The sequence below is a fragment of the Lytechinus pictus genome, chromosome 2, assembly GCF_037042905.1.
Source record: "Lytechinus pictus isolate F3 Inbred chromosome 2, Lp3.0, whole genome shotgun sequence".
Classification (NCBI taxonomy): domain Eukaryota; kingdom Metazoa; phylum Echinodermata; class Echinoidea; order Temnopleuroida; family Toxopneustidae; genus Lytechinus; species Lytechinus pictus.
Window position 1 is genome coordinate 47811958 of NC_087246.1, and position 19877 is coordinate 47831834.

The 19877-nt window shown below is 35.5% G+C and overlaps 1 protein-coding gene across 1 annotated transcript; it reads left to right on the forward strand.

Moving 5' to 3' along the window:
* On the forward strand, nucleotides 1–14594 carry LOC129271257 (dual specificity protein phosphatase 22-A-like). The gene is made up of 6 exons (XM_064094979.1): nucleotides 1–30; nucleotides 2566–2648; nucleotides 3653–3702; nucleotides 5871–5945; nucleotides 6347–6518; nucleotides 8910–14594. The coding sequence occupies exons 5-6, from the start codon at nucleotides 6390–6392 to the stop codon at nucleotides 9219–9221; spliced, it is 441 nt and encodes a 146-aa protein (XP_063951049.1). The 5' UTR covers nucleotides 1–30; nucleotides 2566–2648; nucleotides 3653–3702; nucleotides 5871–5945; nucleotides 6347–6389; the 3' UTR covers nucleotides 9222–14594.
* The last annotated feature ends 5283 nt before the right edge of the window (nucleotides 14595–19877 follow it).

Sequence of the window (19877 nt, forward strand, 5' to 3'; positions counted from 1 at the left end):
TAAAAGGAATCTATGTTGGCAACTTCAGAGGTAAGCGTGATTATCTAAAGATCGTTCAAATGAAATGGCATCTTCAGTCTTCACATTTGAATTTGAACAGTCAGTTCGCAAGTCATGAATATCACTTGGATAAAAGAAGCTACTTTTTCAGGGTTTTTGCATAGTTAATGAGCTTGGTGCGAACCAAAACACCTCTTTTTATTCGGCCATTGCTGCTCTAAATATTGACCAAATTTCATGTTTTTGGTATCTTTGTAAAGAAGAAGAATCATTCTTTCAGGTCATGTGTTTGGATTTTTAAAAGAATGTTGTAATATAGGAAAAACTTTTGATCTAAAACATGAAACAAAATATTTTTTTTCATGCAACAAAAGTTGTTGTTTTCACACTTAATTTCGGTTTGAGCACAAATGATTTTTAAATCATGATAAAGCTGAAGATCTAAGCTTTAATATGATATAATTTTTATAAGAAGATGTATTTTAGATGGGTCAGCAGCCAGCTTTTCATAGGCCAAGTACATTTTGCAGCTAAAAAACAAGAATACTGCGCTCTGATTGGTCATAGAGACCACACACCCACGCAAATTCCAATGTTGCCCACACTGGGCCTCTGCAAGGTCACACTCACCATGTGGTAATCTCTTCAAATTACCCGCGCCTGTTTGTTTTGAAAACAGTATTCAGCCAATCAGAACTCTGGATTTTATGTTACTCAGAAATTTCAGAAATCTCGTCTTGCATCTTGATGGAAAAAGCTGGCTGCTGACCCATCTAAAAGATGCCACATATCAAGAGTGACATTGTAAGAAAGTATAGAGTTTGAGCTTTCTGATGATATAAATAATGTTGGTGCCTAAAACACAAAATGTTGCACAATTTGCAAGTGAAAACAGAGGAAGAAAATTCTGTTTGATGCATCTTTTCAGGTAAAAAATTCACTTATTTATCAAAATATTTCATTCAAAAGAAATGACCAATATAAAAGAATAACATTTACTCTTGCCCATGGTACAAAAATAATCAATATTACTTAAAGGACAAGTCCACCCCAACAAAAAGTTGATTTGAATAAAAAGAGAAAAATCCAACAAGCATAACACTGAAAATTTCATCAAAATCGGATGTAAAATAAGAAAGTTATGACATTTTAAAGTTTCGCTTAATTTCACAAAACAGTTATATGCACATCCTGGCTGGTATGCAAATGAGGAGACTATGACGTCATCCACTCACTATTTCTTTTGTATTTTATTATATGAAATATGAAATATTCTAATTTTCTCCTCATTGTCAAGTGATACAACGATTGATTCCTCCCTGAACATGTGGAATTAGCATTGTTTAATACTATATGGTTCAGTCAAGTTGGTCTTTATTGTCGAATCTATAAAAAATGAAATATTGTATAATTCAAACAATAAAAATCAAAAGAAATAGTGAGTGATGGGCATCATCGACTGAGTCACCTAGTTGTGCATATCACTGTTTTGTGAAAAATACGCGAAACTTTAAAATGTCATAACTTTCTTATTTTACATCCGATTTTGATGAAATTTTCAGTGTTATGCTAGTTTGATTTTTCTCTATTTATTCAAGTCAGCATTTTCCTGGGGTGGACTTGACCTTTAAGGAGAAAGTGGTCAAATTCTTTGAGAAAGAAAGTCTCACAATTCACGAGATTTTGCAGGGACATGAATTCAGCCACGAGAGGACTTGGATAAATCTTGCTCATTTGCTCATTAACACAGTGGCTTGCGGACTGACTGTGAAGTACATGTAATTTATTTTCAGTTACATACCAGACTCATTGTTTATCATCCGGATGTTGATTTGGTTTAGGAATTGACAGTTAGTGCTTATAAATACTTGGTAGTGTGATTCTGTATTATTATAGTTTAGAGCCCATTAAAGAAGATGTATTTTACTATTTAATTTTATGATAATGAAAAAGTGTGCGAATCACTGAAATCTGTGTGTACATTGTCTAAGTAATAAATGAGATCATGTTTATTGTATGCCTATATGATGAAATTTTTGATTTGTTAAGAGATTATTTTACTAATACATCTTCCTCTTCTTTAAGTGCAATGCAGATACCCTTAAATCCTTTTATCAAAAGAAGTAGATTCAAAGAAATTTTTATCTAAAATAAAATAAGAATATATCAGTCAAATATCTCAGGGGGATTGCAATGTTTAAAAATGTTCAATATTTTTCCTTTATGGCTTTTACTGTGCACATTGAGAAGAGAATTTCAAGAATGGGAGTGGACTTAACTACAAGTGTGTACCAAGATGAAATATAGAGACACAGTGAAACGAATCAATAATTCAATCAGCCTTGAACCAGAAAAAGAGTGCAAGTTCAGATCATGCTTTTTTATGATTCATACAGGACAATTTCGATACCTAATGTAGCTACTGATCTCTGAACATATTTTGGTTCATCTTTGAGATGAATTTATATTGGCTTACAAGAACCATTCTACTTCCTGAGTTTATGCCTTGTGAAGTGATGTACCGGCAGATTGTTTCTTTGTCCTCAATATGTTGTTTTATTACAGATTCCAAAGATGAGACACAGCTGAACAATAATAACATCACACATATCCTATCAATACATGACAATGCCAAGCCTATAAGACCAGTAAGTTTCCAGAAGTTTACAAAGTGCATGTCTGTAGTAAATAAAAATTATATTGATTTGTCATTTGTACAGTCACAGGGCTATAATGGAGATGGATTCATACAATCGAAAATTACAACTATATTTAAGTACATGAAATTTGTGTTGAAATGTTAAATAGTAATACTGCACTTTTGGTTTAACCGATGAGCAAGTTATAAAATCCAACATATTATGAGAAAAAAAATCTCAAAACGTTTCTTAAATAATGTCATACTTGCCAAACGCCAACTGGCCTGAAACATGATCAGTCCTTATTTGACAACCAGAAAAGCCATAATTATTGACCCTTTGGTAAAGATATGCCCTTAGCCCTTATTAAAGTTTAAGAAATAAAGCAATTTTCCCCTTTTTATTTTGTTTGTCCATATTTTATTACAAAGATATTTGAAATGACTATAAATGAAACACACTTTTATGATTCCTTATTTTTCTGTGATCATGGATCCCTGAACAAAACTGCTCTTTAAAAAAACCAGTACAAAATGGGAGATTATTCATTGCACTGCATAAAACTTGTGATTGTATATCAACATGCAATAATTAACGAGAAACTGAAACAAGAGGAACTGGAAAAGAAAAATAAAGAGAGAGAGAGAGAGAAGCATGTGAGAGTAAAAAAAAAAAACACTGATAAAGTAAAAAGTTTTAATCCCCTTGTTGAATAGATGTGTTATGTAAAGCATGCAAGTGAACTTTAGAACAATGATGTGCATGATCTTAGAATACTGATCAATGTATTATTCAAGTGTCAATAAGTTGAACTTTCAAGTTATATACTGGAAATTGTAAATCTCACTGTTTCATTATATTTCTTGAGAAATTTAAGTATGAATGATTGTTGGATTTCATTTCATATGATACATCCAGTATACTTTCATTCACTATTGTATTTAGATATATGGTTGGTACATTGAAAATGTTACTAATTGCATGCTCTTTCCATGTAACATTCCTTTTGACAGGATAAAGAGTACCTCTGTTTTTCTGCGGATGATGCGCCGGGACAAAATTTGTAAGTATGAGTAATTCATGAAATAGTTAAAAGACAGTTGTTTGCTTTCCTATAACCTGACATTGCACAAATCAAGTGGAATATTAAAACAAATTAGACTGGGGGGCTGATTCAGCCTCCCCCTCGACAATTTTTGCGATAAATCCGCAGCGCAAAATTCTTTGACCGCGGCACTCACTGACTTTTTACTTTTAAGTCTCGCGCAACTTTTGAGACCAAAATTGCGACTCCTGGGTATGCGGTTCCAAAATTATGCAACATTCTGTAAGTGCATGCAGACCCAAACTTCATTAATGTATCATTATTTTTCCTTTTACTGATTACGATCAATTAATTTCATCTTGTTAATGATCAAAATAAAGTCCCTGACAATATCCATTGAAAAAAAGATAAAAAACAAACAAAAAGTTGAAAAACATAGAAATACATAAGAAAGTTAGAAAACAATAATACACATATATGAAAATATATGTGATCTTGAAAATATTTTAAGTTCATTTAATCAGATTCCTATAAAGAGTCTGTGAACCAAAAAATTTGCAATTTAGGGGCATTATTTAGTTAATAAGAGCAGACTTGATTTTACGCATAAATTAGCATAATTGATTAGCAATGAGATTTTTCGCAGAATTTGATCTTATAGTTTTGTATATTATGCCATGGGTAACGTGTGTGCCAATTTTCATCACGATCGACGGCCAAGATCATATCATAAGGGGCCAGGGGGGGCTGTATCACCCCCCAGTCTTAGGCGTCGATATAGCCCAGTCTATCTGGGGTTCAAGGGTTTCATTAGTAATAACTTTGAGCAAATTGATTGAGGTGGATCATGACTGGATCAAAACATTTACTTTTATGACTGGTAGCTTGATAGTATTCTTTGAGATGGTAATAAAGAACATACCCAGTGGGCTGGACTACAAGGGATATACAGACATGTAGAGCGGTCTCCCATATTTCAATGTATGGCAGTCTCCCACATATCAATTTACAATATTATATGTATTTTTGTTTAGTTCAAATACATGTTTCAACCTTTTTTTTTTTAGACAAAAATTTTCCATGTATAATTTATATATGACTTAGGACAATACTGTGTTTATCATTATGCTATCATTATGTTAATTGCTATGAAATGCTGAAAATGATTATTCTTGAATGTAATTTATTATTGAAATGTGGAAATATATTCAAATCAAATTATGATAAATTAAATCAAATTCTGTACAATCAAGTACAGTATATATGAATAAGTTTGCCCGAAGCACTGCAAACTTTGTACACACTGGTTCAGACACACATTCATGGTGTGGACAGCTGTCTCATGTTTGAATCCCGCGGGGGCCACTTACATTGACGAGTGGATACCATGCGTGACACGTAAAAACACGTAAAAAGGATGTCTTTTTCAAGATAGGGCACGTTACGTACGTAACGTGATAAGGGTGTCAAAAACACAAAAATAATGAAAAAAGGGTATCTATTTCGCTAGGAAAGCTACGTGTTAAGGGTCAAATTTGCGGGGATGATAAAAGTAAAACAAAATTAAAATTATTTATAAAGGATGTCCTTTTGGCCCCAAGTACACTACGTGTTTAGAGTCCGATTTGCGCGAGGTGTGGAAGCTGGGGCCGTACTAAACCAAATGGTGTAGTGTAACTGTAAACTGTACAGGTAAAACCGCGACGACCGACGGACCCGTGACAAAACAATGAAATATCGCTGTACTTGTTTAGGGGTTCATTTCAGGGAATACTTGCCAAGAGTATCGTTTTGTTTCCAATACAGGGGTGCATTTTCAGAATATGGAAAATACGTGTTTAGGGTGCTTTTCGAGACCCCTTGGTCGCGCATGGTATCCACTCGTCAATGGAAGTGGCCCCCCCCCCCCCGGGTTTGAATTCAAAGTGTTAAAACTATTTCCAGGAAATCGGGGCAGTTTTTGTTCATGCAATGGTTGGTATGGCGTACTGATGGGTCACTGTAAAGCTCGAAGGAATTTTCCTTTATGATGCGAGCTATCTTCAGGGAATAAGAATAAATTTTGATATCAAACTGGACTGTACATGAATCTATTAAAATAATTAATCTGTTTAACACATGTATAAAGTACAATAAGAAATAAAACGTTTCTTCTACATTTAGATTTTATTCATTTTCCTTTCCAGAATCCAATTTTTTGCAGAGAGTAACAACTTTATCCATAAATGCAGACTAGAAGGCGGCAATGTTCTTATACATTGGTAAGACACTATTCCACATTCACAGTAAATGTTCTTGTGTATTGCAAAAAATCTGAGAGATAACCCTGTGCATGCTATTTTTTGTAGATTAATATGAAATATGAACTGCTGTTGCATTACATCAAGAATCATTTGTTATGATGTTTGAAGATTGAATTATTAAACCTTGGACCTCTTCAAATCAAAGTTATCCATTGATCTGCCAAACTTATTATTATTACTTTTAATGTCGTAATGTTAATATCTGATTTCATCTTTTCTCTACCCCATCTCATCTTGGGTGTGATGTGTTTGAATTCTGCATTAAGAAAGTTGTTTCATGATCACAAAATGTCATAGATTTGCTTTACTGCAGTTTCACTTGTTCATTTCTTGTTTTCTGGTGTCTTGGTCTCCTAAAGCCTCGCTGGTGTATCTCGAAGTGTCACCCTTACTGTGGCGTATATGATGACCGTTACTGATTATAAATGGGAGGACTGTCTCCGGGCGGTGAAGACATGTAGAACAGTGGCACATCCCAACTTTGGTTTCCAGAGACAACTACAAGAATATGAATATTCAAAGTTAGCAGAAGTGAGTGTGCTGGGGGTGCTTCACAAAGAGATTTTACTACTGTGACTTTGATAAGTCATTCTTACATGCCAACGTGCAGATGATATTTTAAAGGGATGGTCCGGGCTGAAAATATTTATATCTTAATACATAGAGTAGAATTCACTGAGCAAAATGCCTAAAATTTCATCAAAATCGGATAACAAATAATAGTTATTGAAGTTTAAAGTTTAGCAATATTTTGTGAAAACAGTCGTCATGAATATTCATTAGGTGGGCTGATGATGTCACATCTCCACTTTCCGTTTTCTTATGTTATTACATAAAATCATAATCTTTTCATTATTTCATACTTGTGTGAATAATATGTCTCCCTTATAATGAAATAAGTTGCAGCAATAAATATCTAATGCACTAAATCAGTTGTCAATCCAATTTTTCTAGTTCTTGGAGGAAAAAATTTGAATAAACCTAATTTCATATAATAAAATATAAAAGAACAAGTGGAGATGTGACATCATCAGCCCACCTAATGAATATTCATGACGACTGTTTTCACGAAATATTGCTAAACTTTAAAATTCAATAACTTTGTTATTTGTTATCCGATTTTGATGAAATTTTTGGCATTTTGCTCAGTGAATTCTCCTCTATTTATTAAGCTATTCATACTTTCAGCCCGGACCATCCCTTTGACATGCAACTAAATTGATGACTAATTGACTACGCAGTAGAGCGTGCCAACTGAGCATGACTGACCAATTTTTTTTGTGTAGTCTTCCCAGGTTTATCAGATCTGTAATAATATGCCACCTTACTTTACCCAATTCTTCCCAATATTTTTGTTTAAAATTATTGTAATTTTTATGCTGATTATGATTATTGGTATTTTTGACAGATTTTGTAGCCAAAAAGAATAATGAAACCATATTCTCACAATTTTTGAAAATATTATATTCACATTGGAAGCGTTATGTAGACGAATTGAATGTGAATTCCCTCCCCTTTTATTGTCTCGCCTGCATAGCAGAGCAAGACTATAGGCGCTGTTGCGTCATCAACATTGAAATCTTATTAAACCAAGGTTTAGTTTTTGAAATGTCATCATAACCTAAAAAGTATATGGACCTAGTTTATGAGACTTGGACATAAAGGTAATTAAGTATTACTGAACATCCTGCCTGAAGTTCAGGTCACATGACCAAGGTCAAAGGTCATTTAGGGTCAATAAACTTAGACCATGTTGGGGTAATCAATATCGAAATCTTAACCAAGGTTAATTTTTTGAAATGTTGTCATAACTTCGAAATTATATTGACCTAGTTCATAAAACTTAGACATAAGAGTAATAGTGTATCACTGAAGATCCTACTTAAGTTTCAGGTCACATAATTAAGGTCAAAGGTCAGGGTCAATGAACTTTGGCCATGTTGGGGTTGTTTGAGGAATTGTCATAACTTTAAAAGTTTATGGATCTACATGTAGTTCAAGAATCTTTGACATAAGAACAACCATGTATCCCTGAATATCATGTGCGAGTTTCAGGTCACATGACCAAGGTCAAAGGTCACTAAGGGTCTACGAACTTTGGCCAGGTTGGAGGTATTTGAGGAATTGTCATCATAACTTTGAAATTTTATGGATCTAGTTCATGAAACTTGGACATGAGAGCAATCAAGTATCCTTGAACATCCTGTGCGAGTTTCAGGTCACATGACCAAGGTCAAAGGTCATTTAGGGTCAACAAACATTGGTAATGTTGGGGGTATTTCTGGAATTATCATAACTTTAAAAGTTCATGAAACTTGAATATAAGAGCAGCAATGTATCCCTGGATACCCTGTGCATTTTTCAGGAACATGGCCATGATCAAAGGTCATTTAAAGGTCAATGAACTCTGGCCATGTTGGGAGTATGTGTTGAATTGGCATTATAACTTAGAAAGTTTATGGATCTAGCTCATGAAAAATCGACATAAGGGTAATCATGTATGAATTATTGTTTTGCACATGTCTTAGGTCACATGATCATCGTCAAAGGTCATTTGGGGTCAATGGACAGAAGAAAACACTAATATTCTATTATCATATTAGTGTTTTCTTCTGTGAATAATTATCCATCAGCTGTTTTCAAAGGCAGCACTGCTGCTGTATCGAATTGTGAATGCAGGCGAGACTGCCAGAGGCGTTCCACTTGTTTATGTTTATCTTTTTTATTATTTTGGGGGGAGGCTAATTCATGTTATCCCCAGATTAAAACTGAGTGTTCAAATTCAGGCATGAAACTCTTCTACTCTAATTATATTATCAGAAAGTCAAGTATCATGACTTTATTATTTTTATTCTTGCCTTGATGAATGGAAATTTACATTTAATTAACTTTTTTTTTTTTTTTTTTTTTTTACCGATTCAGTTCAAGCAAGACATCAGGCTTCGGTTCCCTGAATATTCAGCGGATGAAGACACCAAGAAGATGCAGGCCCTTCTGGAGAAATACCACCAAGAAAATAAGGATGCTAACCATGGCCGAGACCCCCATGAGGGTTTCATCTACCCCCTCCCAAGAAACGCCTACAATATTAGACTCAAGAAGGAGAAGGAGGCGAGGGAAAAAGCAGCAGAGTCTCAGGGATCAACGGGGATGACTGAATCAACAACAGCATCGGCAACCTTGGAGGAATCATCGAAGAACGTGGAAATGGCCTTTGCAGATCAACAAGACTGATACGTAGCATACTTTAGATGTTTTGTAATCATATACATACATATATATATATATATATTGAGAGAGAGAGAGAGAGGTTGTAGTCATCTTTTCATTCAAATGAAAAACAAGACAATGGTCAATTAGATGGTGATTCTCATCTGTGCAGGTTACAGAGTAAAAGTGAAATAAATTTTGGCAATGTCTTCAAAGTCCTTCATGCTGTATGCAGGTTTGAAAGTGAATATTGGTAAAAACCGGTTTACAGTGCAGAATGTCCCCCAGCAGTGAGTGACCACCTTATTGCTACCTACCACTGTGATCAGCAAATATCAACTGTGACGTTTAAGTGTCATTAATTTGTGTCCATCTTTAAGAAAAATCACAAATTCAAGCCAAGTTGCAAGACCAGTATGCTGTATCCATGAATGCATGGTTCGACCTGCACTTTAATGAAAAATAATAATCATAAATCAAATGTCATCGAGCACAATCTTTGAAGCGCAATCGAAAACTATCCGTACCTTATCTGGTTTCATAGCATGCAGGACTGAATGGTGCGGAAGGTACCATTGTTCCTTGTCATCTGAGAAGGATTCTTCTTCAGGCACTTCTTTCGCAGAAGCCTTTATGTAACAGATCTGCCATGCCTTCCGGGTACTTTGAGCACAATCTTTCGTCTAAGCTCAATTTTCTGCTAAGGCTCTCCAGTCTCTGCTCTGCTACCCATCTATTATTTGGAGGCTCTGGTGGTCTATGTTTAGATGGTATGGGCAGCTGATAATGTCCATCTTCCATGGCCTTTCCTTTTTCCCGTATCTCAGGTTACCTTTTCTGTCATTCACCTACAGGCCCCTTTCATCAGTTGAGTCTGCTTCCAATTTCCAAAATCTTTCAAGCTGTGTCTGCAGATGAGAGTCACCAACAATAAAGCTGCTTGAAGCCTTGACATGTCCATGATTATCCTTTCCAGATATCGGACCATGTAAGGACCATCCGAGAATTGTACGTACAGCATATGGTCCAGTCTCTGCCTTTCTCACCTCCAGAGGAAGGAGAGCCTTGGGTGCATCTTGACCAATGAACAGACCGATCTCCTGCCCTCTTGCGATTGGCAAATTAATATCCTGTAAATGGGGCCAACCAGAAATCTCTCCATGTGATCACTCCTGATGTGTATCCTCTCCTTAATGAACACATTTTCCATCCTAACTGTTTCAGCCGTCGGGCCAGTGTCGACTACCAGATCCACCACTTTGGTTTCCAACATCTGTTTATTGTTGGTGGTCAACGATAGCCTCTGTGTCTGACCTTTGGCTTTTAACTTCTCCGCCAGGCTCTTGGTACAGAAGGAGTTTGTGGATCCTGTATCCAACAAGGCATATGTTCTCAAAGCTTTACCACCAGTTGCTGCTTGGACTCGAACAGGCAAAATGGGCAGGACACATCTTTTACCGGCCCTGTGGCGTTAACAAAGGTGCTGTTAGCAGTCTCGACAAACCCATTCTGAGATGATGGTGCTGTGGTTCCATCAGTCTCATTGGAACTGGATGACTGCTGGCTTGTATCCTTTAGAAACATCTGTCCTCTGTGATTCATCCTTCCTTTTAAGATGCAGAAATCTATTATGTTTCCTACTGCATCCTTTCGCAGAGCAGGTTCTATTTAGGAAACATTTACTTGAACTGTGTCCTGGCTGGAGACAATTAAATCACAAATGCTTATCCTTGACCATTTGAAGATGTTCTTCAAGTGTCATGTCCTTAAACGGGTCGCAGGAAAAGATGCCATGCGCATTGTCACAAAGAGCACAATCCACTTCCTTTGTCTGATCTGATCTGGTAAAGTTTACACCAGCCTGTTGATGTGACTTTCTCTCAAGTGACTGTTTTGATCCTTGAGGCTGCTTCTTATCTCCACACGGTTCTCTATAGACTGGATCATCAATTTCGCAGGCTGCGTCGGCCTTGACAGCCTTGACGGCCTTGAGCCACCTGGCCCGCAGATAGTAAGGTAGTCTCTCAACAATCTTGACAAGTTGTTGTGAACTCATCTCAGCCACCATGTCCACTGCCTTTAGGGTCTCACAGCAAATCTGCAGCTCATCTGTGAATTTCTGCAATCCTTTCCTGTCACTTGGCTGCAGTGACTTTCTTTGTCTAAGCATCTCCGATCTTAAACTTAAAACATCTTCAGCCATGCCTAAGGATACAGAAAGTATTCACCTAGTCAAGGCATCTCTCGCTTGTAACCTCTGACCTACTTTCAGTCATGCCACTTGTGCATGGCCATTGTTTACTAATTATCACTATTATCATAAAAAAACACATGCATACAAAATCATCTTGTCACTAACAAACCACTTCATGTAATTATGTACCATTTACTTTTTCATATGTGATGTAAATGAAATTGTAAACAAACTAGCCCAAATCATCACATGTGAGTGCCTCATTCAAGTTTTGCGCACTACACATACTATATTTATACATGTACATAGAGTAGACACGCCCACAATATATTTCACTAATCATGAGCAACAATTCATAAAACTTTTTAAGCTTAAATTTTAGCCAAATATTTCACCATTTAAATCATTTCTCAGACATAATCAGTCAACTATTCTCTATCATTTAACACTGACCTTTGAATACTTACAACATTGGGCTTGGTCTGAAAGCAGAAATAACGAGGACAACAAATATGCAATTTTTTTTCAAGAACAAAGTGAAAACATGGGGGAAAATACAATGCCATCTATTGACTGGCAACAAAACCTACGCTTCTGATGTCACCTAAAGTTGACCTGGAAATGATACGTAAATTTGATATTATTGTTTTATTTTTTAAAATTGCATCGTGGTGCACTCTACTGCAACATATTCCCTTTGCTGTACCATACACATTGACCTGAGCCTATGTGGCACAGGTGCGAACAATATTGCTGCTTTCATGTTCCATGTAATTAGGAGCTCACGCATGATAAAAATGAGAATATATTTTATTGTTATCATTGTTTACGATTTGACTGTTAATGCTTGCATCCTCTGGATGATAATTTCATCCTTTACTCTTGAGTGGTTGTACTTTTAAGTGACTGAATGCTGCATCTTCAGATGATAGAAATTTATTGGTCAATATTTTTGTATTATATCATCATTCTTATTAGGCCCCTAATTTGATTCGCAGTATAAATATTGCTTTCAGCTCTCCTCCACATGTGACAGATAAGGGTGGCAAAGTTCTAACACTCAGCTGAGCTATAGCAAAATGTCCCCAGTGCAAAATTGTGGAAGTCAAGGACACAGATTCACTCTGATCAAGCATATTATGTACCGGTACTGTGCACAGGGGGACAGGGAAGCTTTTGTCGTCGGTACATTGGCCTTGCATCATGCAGTTGACAAGTTTTTGAAAGATTCTGTCATACTACTTGTAGTGATATGCAATGAAATCTAATTTGATGATTATCAGTGTGCTGAAATATATTTCTTATAAGAAATATGTACCATATAAGAAATATATACCTTAACAGAAATATATGTTTGTATTGGTAAAGTGGTCACTGTTGATCATCAGGTATAGCCAGAAGACGAATTGCCAATTTTAAATCAAGTATGCTGCTTTTGCCAAAGATATTGATTATTTACTTTGTAACTTTTTGGTCCTTTAATCAGATGGGTAGTAACGATTTTGTTAACTGTTGTTTGATATAAATTCTGCCTCCACCATTGTAAGATCTGAAATATATTACACTTGTGAAATGATCTAAGCCTATTGTCACTCCTATACACATGAATCAAGGTCAATTCTGATTTATCCATTTGATCTGCAGGATATTGTGACATTGAGTGATAACCTTCATGGACTTTGACCTGTCAAAAAAATATATTGAATTATAAAGCAAATCTTTTAAATGCCCTTAATCTTTTTTTTCACTTGAGATTTTGTGACAATATTCAGTGTTATATTCCCTTTTTTATTGTAAATACCCTTACATTTTATAAATTCATATTGAAATTTGTTAAAAGCTAAAGATTCACAAATTTGCCTGATTTGGACTTATTAGTGTGAATTAGTGTAAATTCACCATTATTCTGAGTTTGAAATTTAGAGAAGAAATAGAGAAAGATTAAAGCTTTCACCACTTTTTAATATGAGTGCCATGACAACTCATAGCTTAGAAATTTATGTAACTTTCATGTCTTATTATCATAGCAACCTTCATATTCTTAAAGCTAAATGACAGTAGTTGCAGCAAAAACTGATTTCGTGAGAAAGTCTGTAAAACCAAGGTTAAGTATTACTATATCATCGTGGATCTAGATCTGGTACAGTTACATAAACTGAACTTTGTGAAATCATAATATCTAAGCTAAAAAACGATCACACTGAGGATCGCCAACACAGATAGGCACACGTGGGATAGTGTATTATTATTGCTGGAATAAAGACCCGACGGAAGTGACAGAATCCGCGCTTATTTCTCAGCAATTACACAATTTCTTCCAGAATCCTTTGGCACATATTTTTTATTCATACAAACAGACACTTTGGTGATCATTATATTAAATTCTGTAAAAAGTCATTTTGAGATCGTCCCCACAACTGAAATTCATCTTTAAAGCATTGTAAACATGGTTGACATATTTAGACGTGTAGGCAACTCCCCTAATCTTCCACATGGTCAAACTTTTACCAAGAAAACCATGTCCCTTTTTACAAATCTTGGCCGTAACATTTTTCATGACTTACCAATCCTATTCCCCTTTGGAAAACATTTTGTTGAGGATGCAAATGTACATTCATATTGACTTACAGAAGAGGTCTTGTTAACAGACAAATATTCATGTTTCGCCAACTGCTATCATCTTTATTAATATTTGTAGTTTTCTTGAATATTCATGGTGAGAATTTGTGCTTGGCCTTTATTAAACATGATTCAGACTTGTACCTCGAGACCTAATTTATTACAGTGGTGTTACAGAGTTTAGCAAATGTCTTCACTTTATTTCCTGCCAATATGTCACAGATTTCTTGGTGAATTTGATGATTAGTATTACACGTCGTAAATATAGAATCATGGTCTTTGATTTGTATAAGGATTGTAGGACTTGGGAGTCTGTGTACTAGATTATGTTGGTGATGTGGTGAGGATAGATTGTAGTGATGTTAATGAAGATGGAGGTATTTCAATGCTCTAACATAATTGAAACACATTACTACCTGATATGTTATTATTATTATTTTTTTTACAAATGATGATTCTCAGGTTTTCCTCAGGAGAGTTGAGATTTTATTCAGTCAATTCACAGGCATTCAGAGCTATTCAGCCAATGCTATCAACCACAACATTGTGAATAAACAAATGTCAACTTCACATGAAATATGAACGAACATAAATAATCACCTATGTAAAGTAAATGTACTTGAATATCATATTTATATTGTTGTGCATGTTGTATACTATTAAATTAAAAACAATATATTTTATATGTTTATTTCTCAAAGATGTTACACTCGGTGAAAATGAGTTGCAGGTTTAATTGGCTAGAAGTAGATTTTGACTGAATTATCTGATCTTATTCTTTTTGTAATTCATATCGCAGCCTAAGAGTGATTTAAAAATTCGATTTTTTAAGTGATAGCCCAGGTCCCTGTCTTACAAAGTGTTATGATTGATCTGATCAATCACAACTATATGGAAATCCATCGATGTCATAATTTTGTCTACAGGAACTATGCACATAGCCCTTTGTAAACAAAAAGAAGCACACTAAATTTTCAAGAAAACAATGAATGTAAGAATATTCAGCATATCTTAGTAAATATTTTGAAGAAAACATGCAATTTAGATGTTTTCGTTGCTGGCTTTCCATAGTTGTGGTTGATCAGATCAATCGTAACTCTTCGTAAGACGGGGCCCAAATCTTTTAAATGCCCCAATTCACTAAGGTGGTTTTATATATAATTATGGTTTATCTTATTTTTTTTAAACATGCTTTATGTTTTTAGCTGAAGTCTTATAAGGAATGCATAAGGGTGCTAAATTCATGCTTTGTTGATATGGCTTGAGTCCACTCTTTATGTAAATACATGTAATGTATGGAAAAAAAATCATTAAAAACTGTAGGGTTATTAACTTTCAAACCATAGAAATCATGAATTTAGCCCCCTGTGACAAAAGTATGAATTCATTATTGGACCTTTTCCCCTTGGGTCAAGATTTTGAGGGAATATCATATCAATGTCAAATCAAACGATATGTTTGCCAGGTTTTTGTTATTCTTCTTTTTTTTGTATGAAGAAGTACAGGTAAAGGAATCTTTATGTACTGCAGTACTCGGGAATAACTACCACAACTTATAAATATGATTTTGGTAATTCTCCATAGTTTTTAAAAACATTTATAATTTCCTACTTGTAGATACCAGAATATATACTGGGTTTTTTGGTTCACACACATTGTTTATAATTTTCAAATAATGAGTGAGATCCGGGGACTTTCCATATGACTTCACCTACAAAAGAAAAATGTAGAGCTACATGGGATTTTTTTTTCCTCTCAGGTTGTTCAAAGAGTGTGAATGTATGTTTCAAAACTGACTATTTTTGTTTCTTTTTGTGACGGTCCAGCTTAATCAAATCTACTGGGAATACCATGATTTTATCACCGTGATATGTAAGTCTATGATTACTAATACTGTACTACCATCTTCTAAAAAAAATCAGGAAACGCTCATTGCATCTCACTTCAGTAGTTTCATAGTCATGCAAACTTTTACACAAGCTGTTATTTGTGGTATCTTTGTCTGGATAGGATCCATATTGTAAGCCTGTGCCATAGTAATTGTCAGTCTATTTGTCATCAGATTTCATTGGTTGTCTGTAACAATGTTATTGTTATTATTCTATAGAGTAGATTGCAATACTGAATGATATAATGTACTGCTTGGATGGATACTTGATATATATATATATAAGCATGTATGAAAACTACTCTCTAACTGGTTATCTAAGAGGGACAGAGACCTCAACGCCCGGAGGGGCCAGTCAGATATATTGCTGTACACACGCGTGACCAAAAAAACACGTTTAAAGGGGTTTTTTTTTAATATTGGATGCGGTCCGCGCGTGTCCTCGTTAAGGGTATCAAAAACACTGATTTTCAAGAAAAAGGGTGGTTTTGAAAGACTGGTCAATGGTCAATCGCGGGGTCAGACGTATTTGGGTATGTTTTTTTCCCCAAAGCTTTTTTTTTTTAAGACTAGCCAAATGTGTTTAGGGTATGTTTTTTTCCCAAGCTTTTTCCCGAGGTCATATTTTGGCGACATCTTGTGTAGGGGCCAAAATGTGTAAATAAAGCCCGCGAAAACTTGTTTAGGGGGTTATTTTGCACACAGAGAAAAACTTGTTTAGGGGGTGTTTGGAAATTACTTGGTCACGCGTGTGTACAGCAATATATTTGACTGGCCCCCCCCCCCCCCCCCCCCCCGGCCTCAACGGACGTCACACCTAGAAGTTCTGACCAGGGCATGCTGACATACTGTATGTAGCCAGCTGTGTTCTCCCTTATTCCCATTGCTTGATATCGAGTATTTCATTCTTATTATCAAAAATTGCATTTTGTTAGCACCACAAAATATCAAGAATTCAAATTTGTACTATGATTAAAGGAGAATGAAACTCTTGGAGCAAGTTAGCTTTTGTGAAAGCAGAAAAATCAAAGAATACAGTCAGTCCGCAAGCCCCTGTGTTAATGAGCAAATGAGCAAGATTTATCCAAGTCCTCTCGTGGCTGAATTCATGTCCCTGCAAAATCTCGTGAATTGTGAGACTTTCTTTCTCAAAGAATTTAACCACTTTCTTCTTGAGTAATATTGATTATTTTTGTACCATGGGCAAGAGTAAATGTTACCCTTTTATATTGGTCATTTCTTTTGAATGAAATATTTTGATAAATAAGTGAATTTTTTACCTGAAAAGATGCATCAAACAGAATTTTCTTCCTCTGTTTTCACTTGCAAATTGTGCAACATTTTGTGTTTTAGGCACCAACATTATTTATATCATCAGAAAGCTCAAACTCTATACTTTCTTACAATGTCACTCTTGATATGTGGCATCTTTTAGATGGGTCAGCAGCCAGTTATTTCCATCAAGATGCAAGACGAGATTTCTGAAATTTCTGAGTAACATAAAATCCAGAGTTCTGATTGGCTGAATACTGTTTTCAAAACAAACAGGCGCGGGTAATTTGAAGAGATTACCACATGGTGAGTGTGACCTTGCAGAGGCCCAGTGTGGGGAACATTGGAATTTGCGTGGGTGTGTGGAGTCTATAACCAATCAGAGCGCAGTATTCTTGTTTTTGAGCTGCAAAATGTACTTGGCCTATGAAAAGCTGGCTGCTGACCCATCTAAAATACATCTTCTTATAAAAATTATATCATATTAAAGCTTAGATCTTCAGCTTTATCATGATTTAAAAATCATTTGTGCCCAAACAGAAATTAAGTGTGAAAACAACAACTTTTGTTGCATGAAAAAAAAAAATTTTGTTTCATGTTTTAGATCAAAAGTTTTTCCTATATTACAACATTCTTTTAAAAATCCAAACACATGACCTAAAAGAATGATTCTTCTTCTTTACAAAGATACCAAAAACATGAAATTTGGTCGATATTTAGAGCAGCAATGGCCGAATAAAAAGAGGGGTTTTGGTTCGCACCAAGCTCATTAACTATGCAAAAACCCTCTTGTCATGAATATCACTTGGATAAAAGAAGCTACTTTTTCAGGGCTTGCGGACTGACTGAATAAGATCAACAAAAGTTTGAGTAAAATAGGACTAGCAATAGAAGAGTTATGAGCATTTGAATGTCGAGATCACTAATGCTATGGAGATCCTCCCATTGGCAACGCAACCAAGATCTATGATATCACAGATGAACAACTCTCCCCTTTTGGACACTGAAAATATACCCCTAAACATCTCTTTTTGCTCATTCTAATCATATGACAAACGATTCATCAATGATATAATGTTGTGAAACCTCTGTACTTGTCCTCTCATAAAGAGAACACCTCACCTTGTGATAGATTCTATAAAAGTGAGAATATAAGTGAAATAAGTAATAAAGCAATGAGGGAGTTGTACGTGTGTGACATCACAGATCTTGGTCGCATTGCCAATGAGAGGATCTACATGGCATTAGTGATCTCAATATTCAAATTCTCATAACTTTCTTATTATTCATTCAATCTTCCTCAAACTTTCAACAATATGTTTCTTTGATTTTTCTCTTTGATATGGATTCAGCTGGTTTCAAGGGTTTCATTCTCCTTTAATCATTTGTGTTGTCAATAAAAGCCTGCCTGTTCTTCATAACAAGAAATGGGGATTGGGATTAAGAAAATGGCTTGCCATCAGCGACATACAGAGCTGCCAACTATTAATTAAAAGTCATAATTTTTGTGATTTCCATGCCAAATGATGCCATTATGCTTTTGAGGTACATTGTGCAGTTGTAAGATTTGTTTGCCTGACTAGGCAAGCCAGTGCTTCACAAAATTACAAAAAAAAAGATCCCCCAGAAAGCACCCTGGATAAATATACCCGACAACCATCATGTAGGGTTGGAAAACTGGTGACACGACAATTGCTCCTGCGACAATTGCTCCGGGCTTTATTTTGTCTTGGATATAGGGTTAGAGTTGCAATAGGGTTTTATGTTAGGTTTAGCGTTAGGTTTAGGATAGCGTATAGTGTTACATCCAGGGTTGAAGTTGGTCAATCCATTAGTTTGTGGAATTAACAGAGCAAATATTGTCGCTGGACCAAATGTCATGGAACCGGCAAACTTGGCTTTTATGAGCATTGTGAATCTATACCGCTTCTAAGATATTTATAGTACCGCATTGCACGTATGAAATTATGACTTAATTAAAAATTATGACTTTTGAGCTGCTGGATTACTACTTTTTACTTTAAAAGGTTGGCAGCTCTGTTAACATACGTCAGCATACGCTGGCTAACACATTCGGGGGGGGGGGGTTAATTCACTTTGATTTCAGTGTGACTTAAAGTCATGTTTAGTGTTGACGCGCAAATATTTAACGCGCAATCTTATTCATACTGAGTAGCGCTCGTCCTCTGAGCACAGTTTGACCAATGCAGTGATGTCTTTTATTCGGCATTCAACTTAAGTGCGTCTCTTAAGTCATTCTTAACTCCTTGTAAAACATCCCCCAGGGGGTTTGTTTCACAAAGATTTAAGTCTGACTTAGAGTCGCACTTAAATACCGAGTTGCGTACGGTATGAAAGGCTTGACCGCATTGGTCAGATCGTGGCATTGAGGACGCGCACTACTGCGTATCTTTCAATAAGATCTCGCGTTGCATATCATTTACGCGTCGGGATTAAAGTGCGACTCAAGTCATACTTAAATCTTTGTGAAACACCCCCCTGTTGTTGCTAAGCTATGTAAATAATATTTTTTTCCTTTGTTTTATCTCAAGATCATTTGCAATCAAGTGCTATATGTTCATTTACCTTTAATCTCACACAATATCAAGTAGAGAAACTTTTAATTGATGCATGTAGAAATATTTGTGACTGTAATAGACTTTTTATATGTAATAAACTATTTTTGCTATTGGATGTGATCAGATTT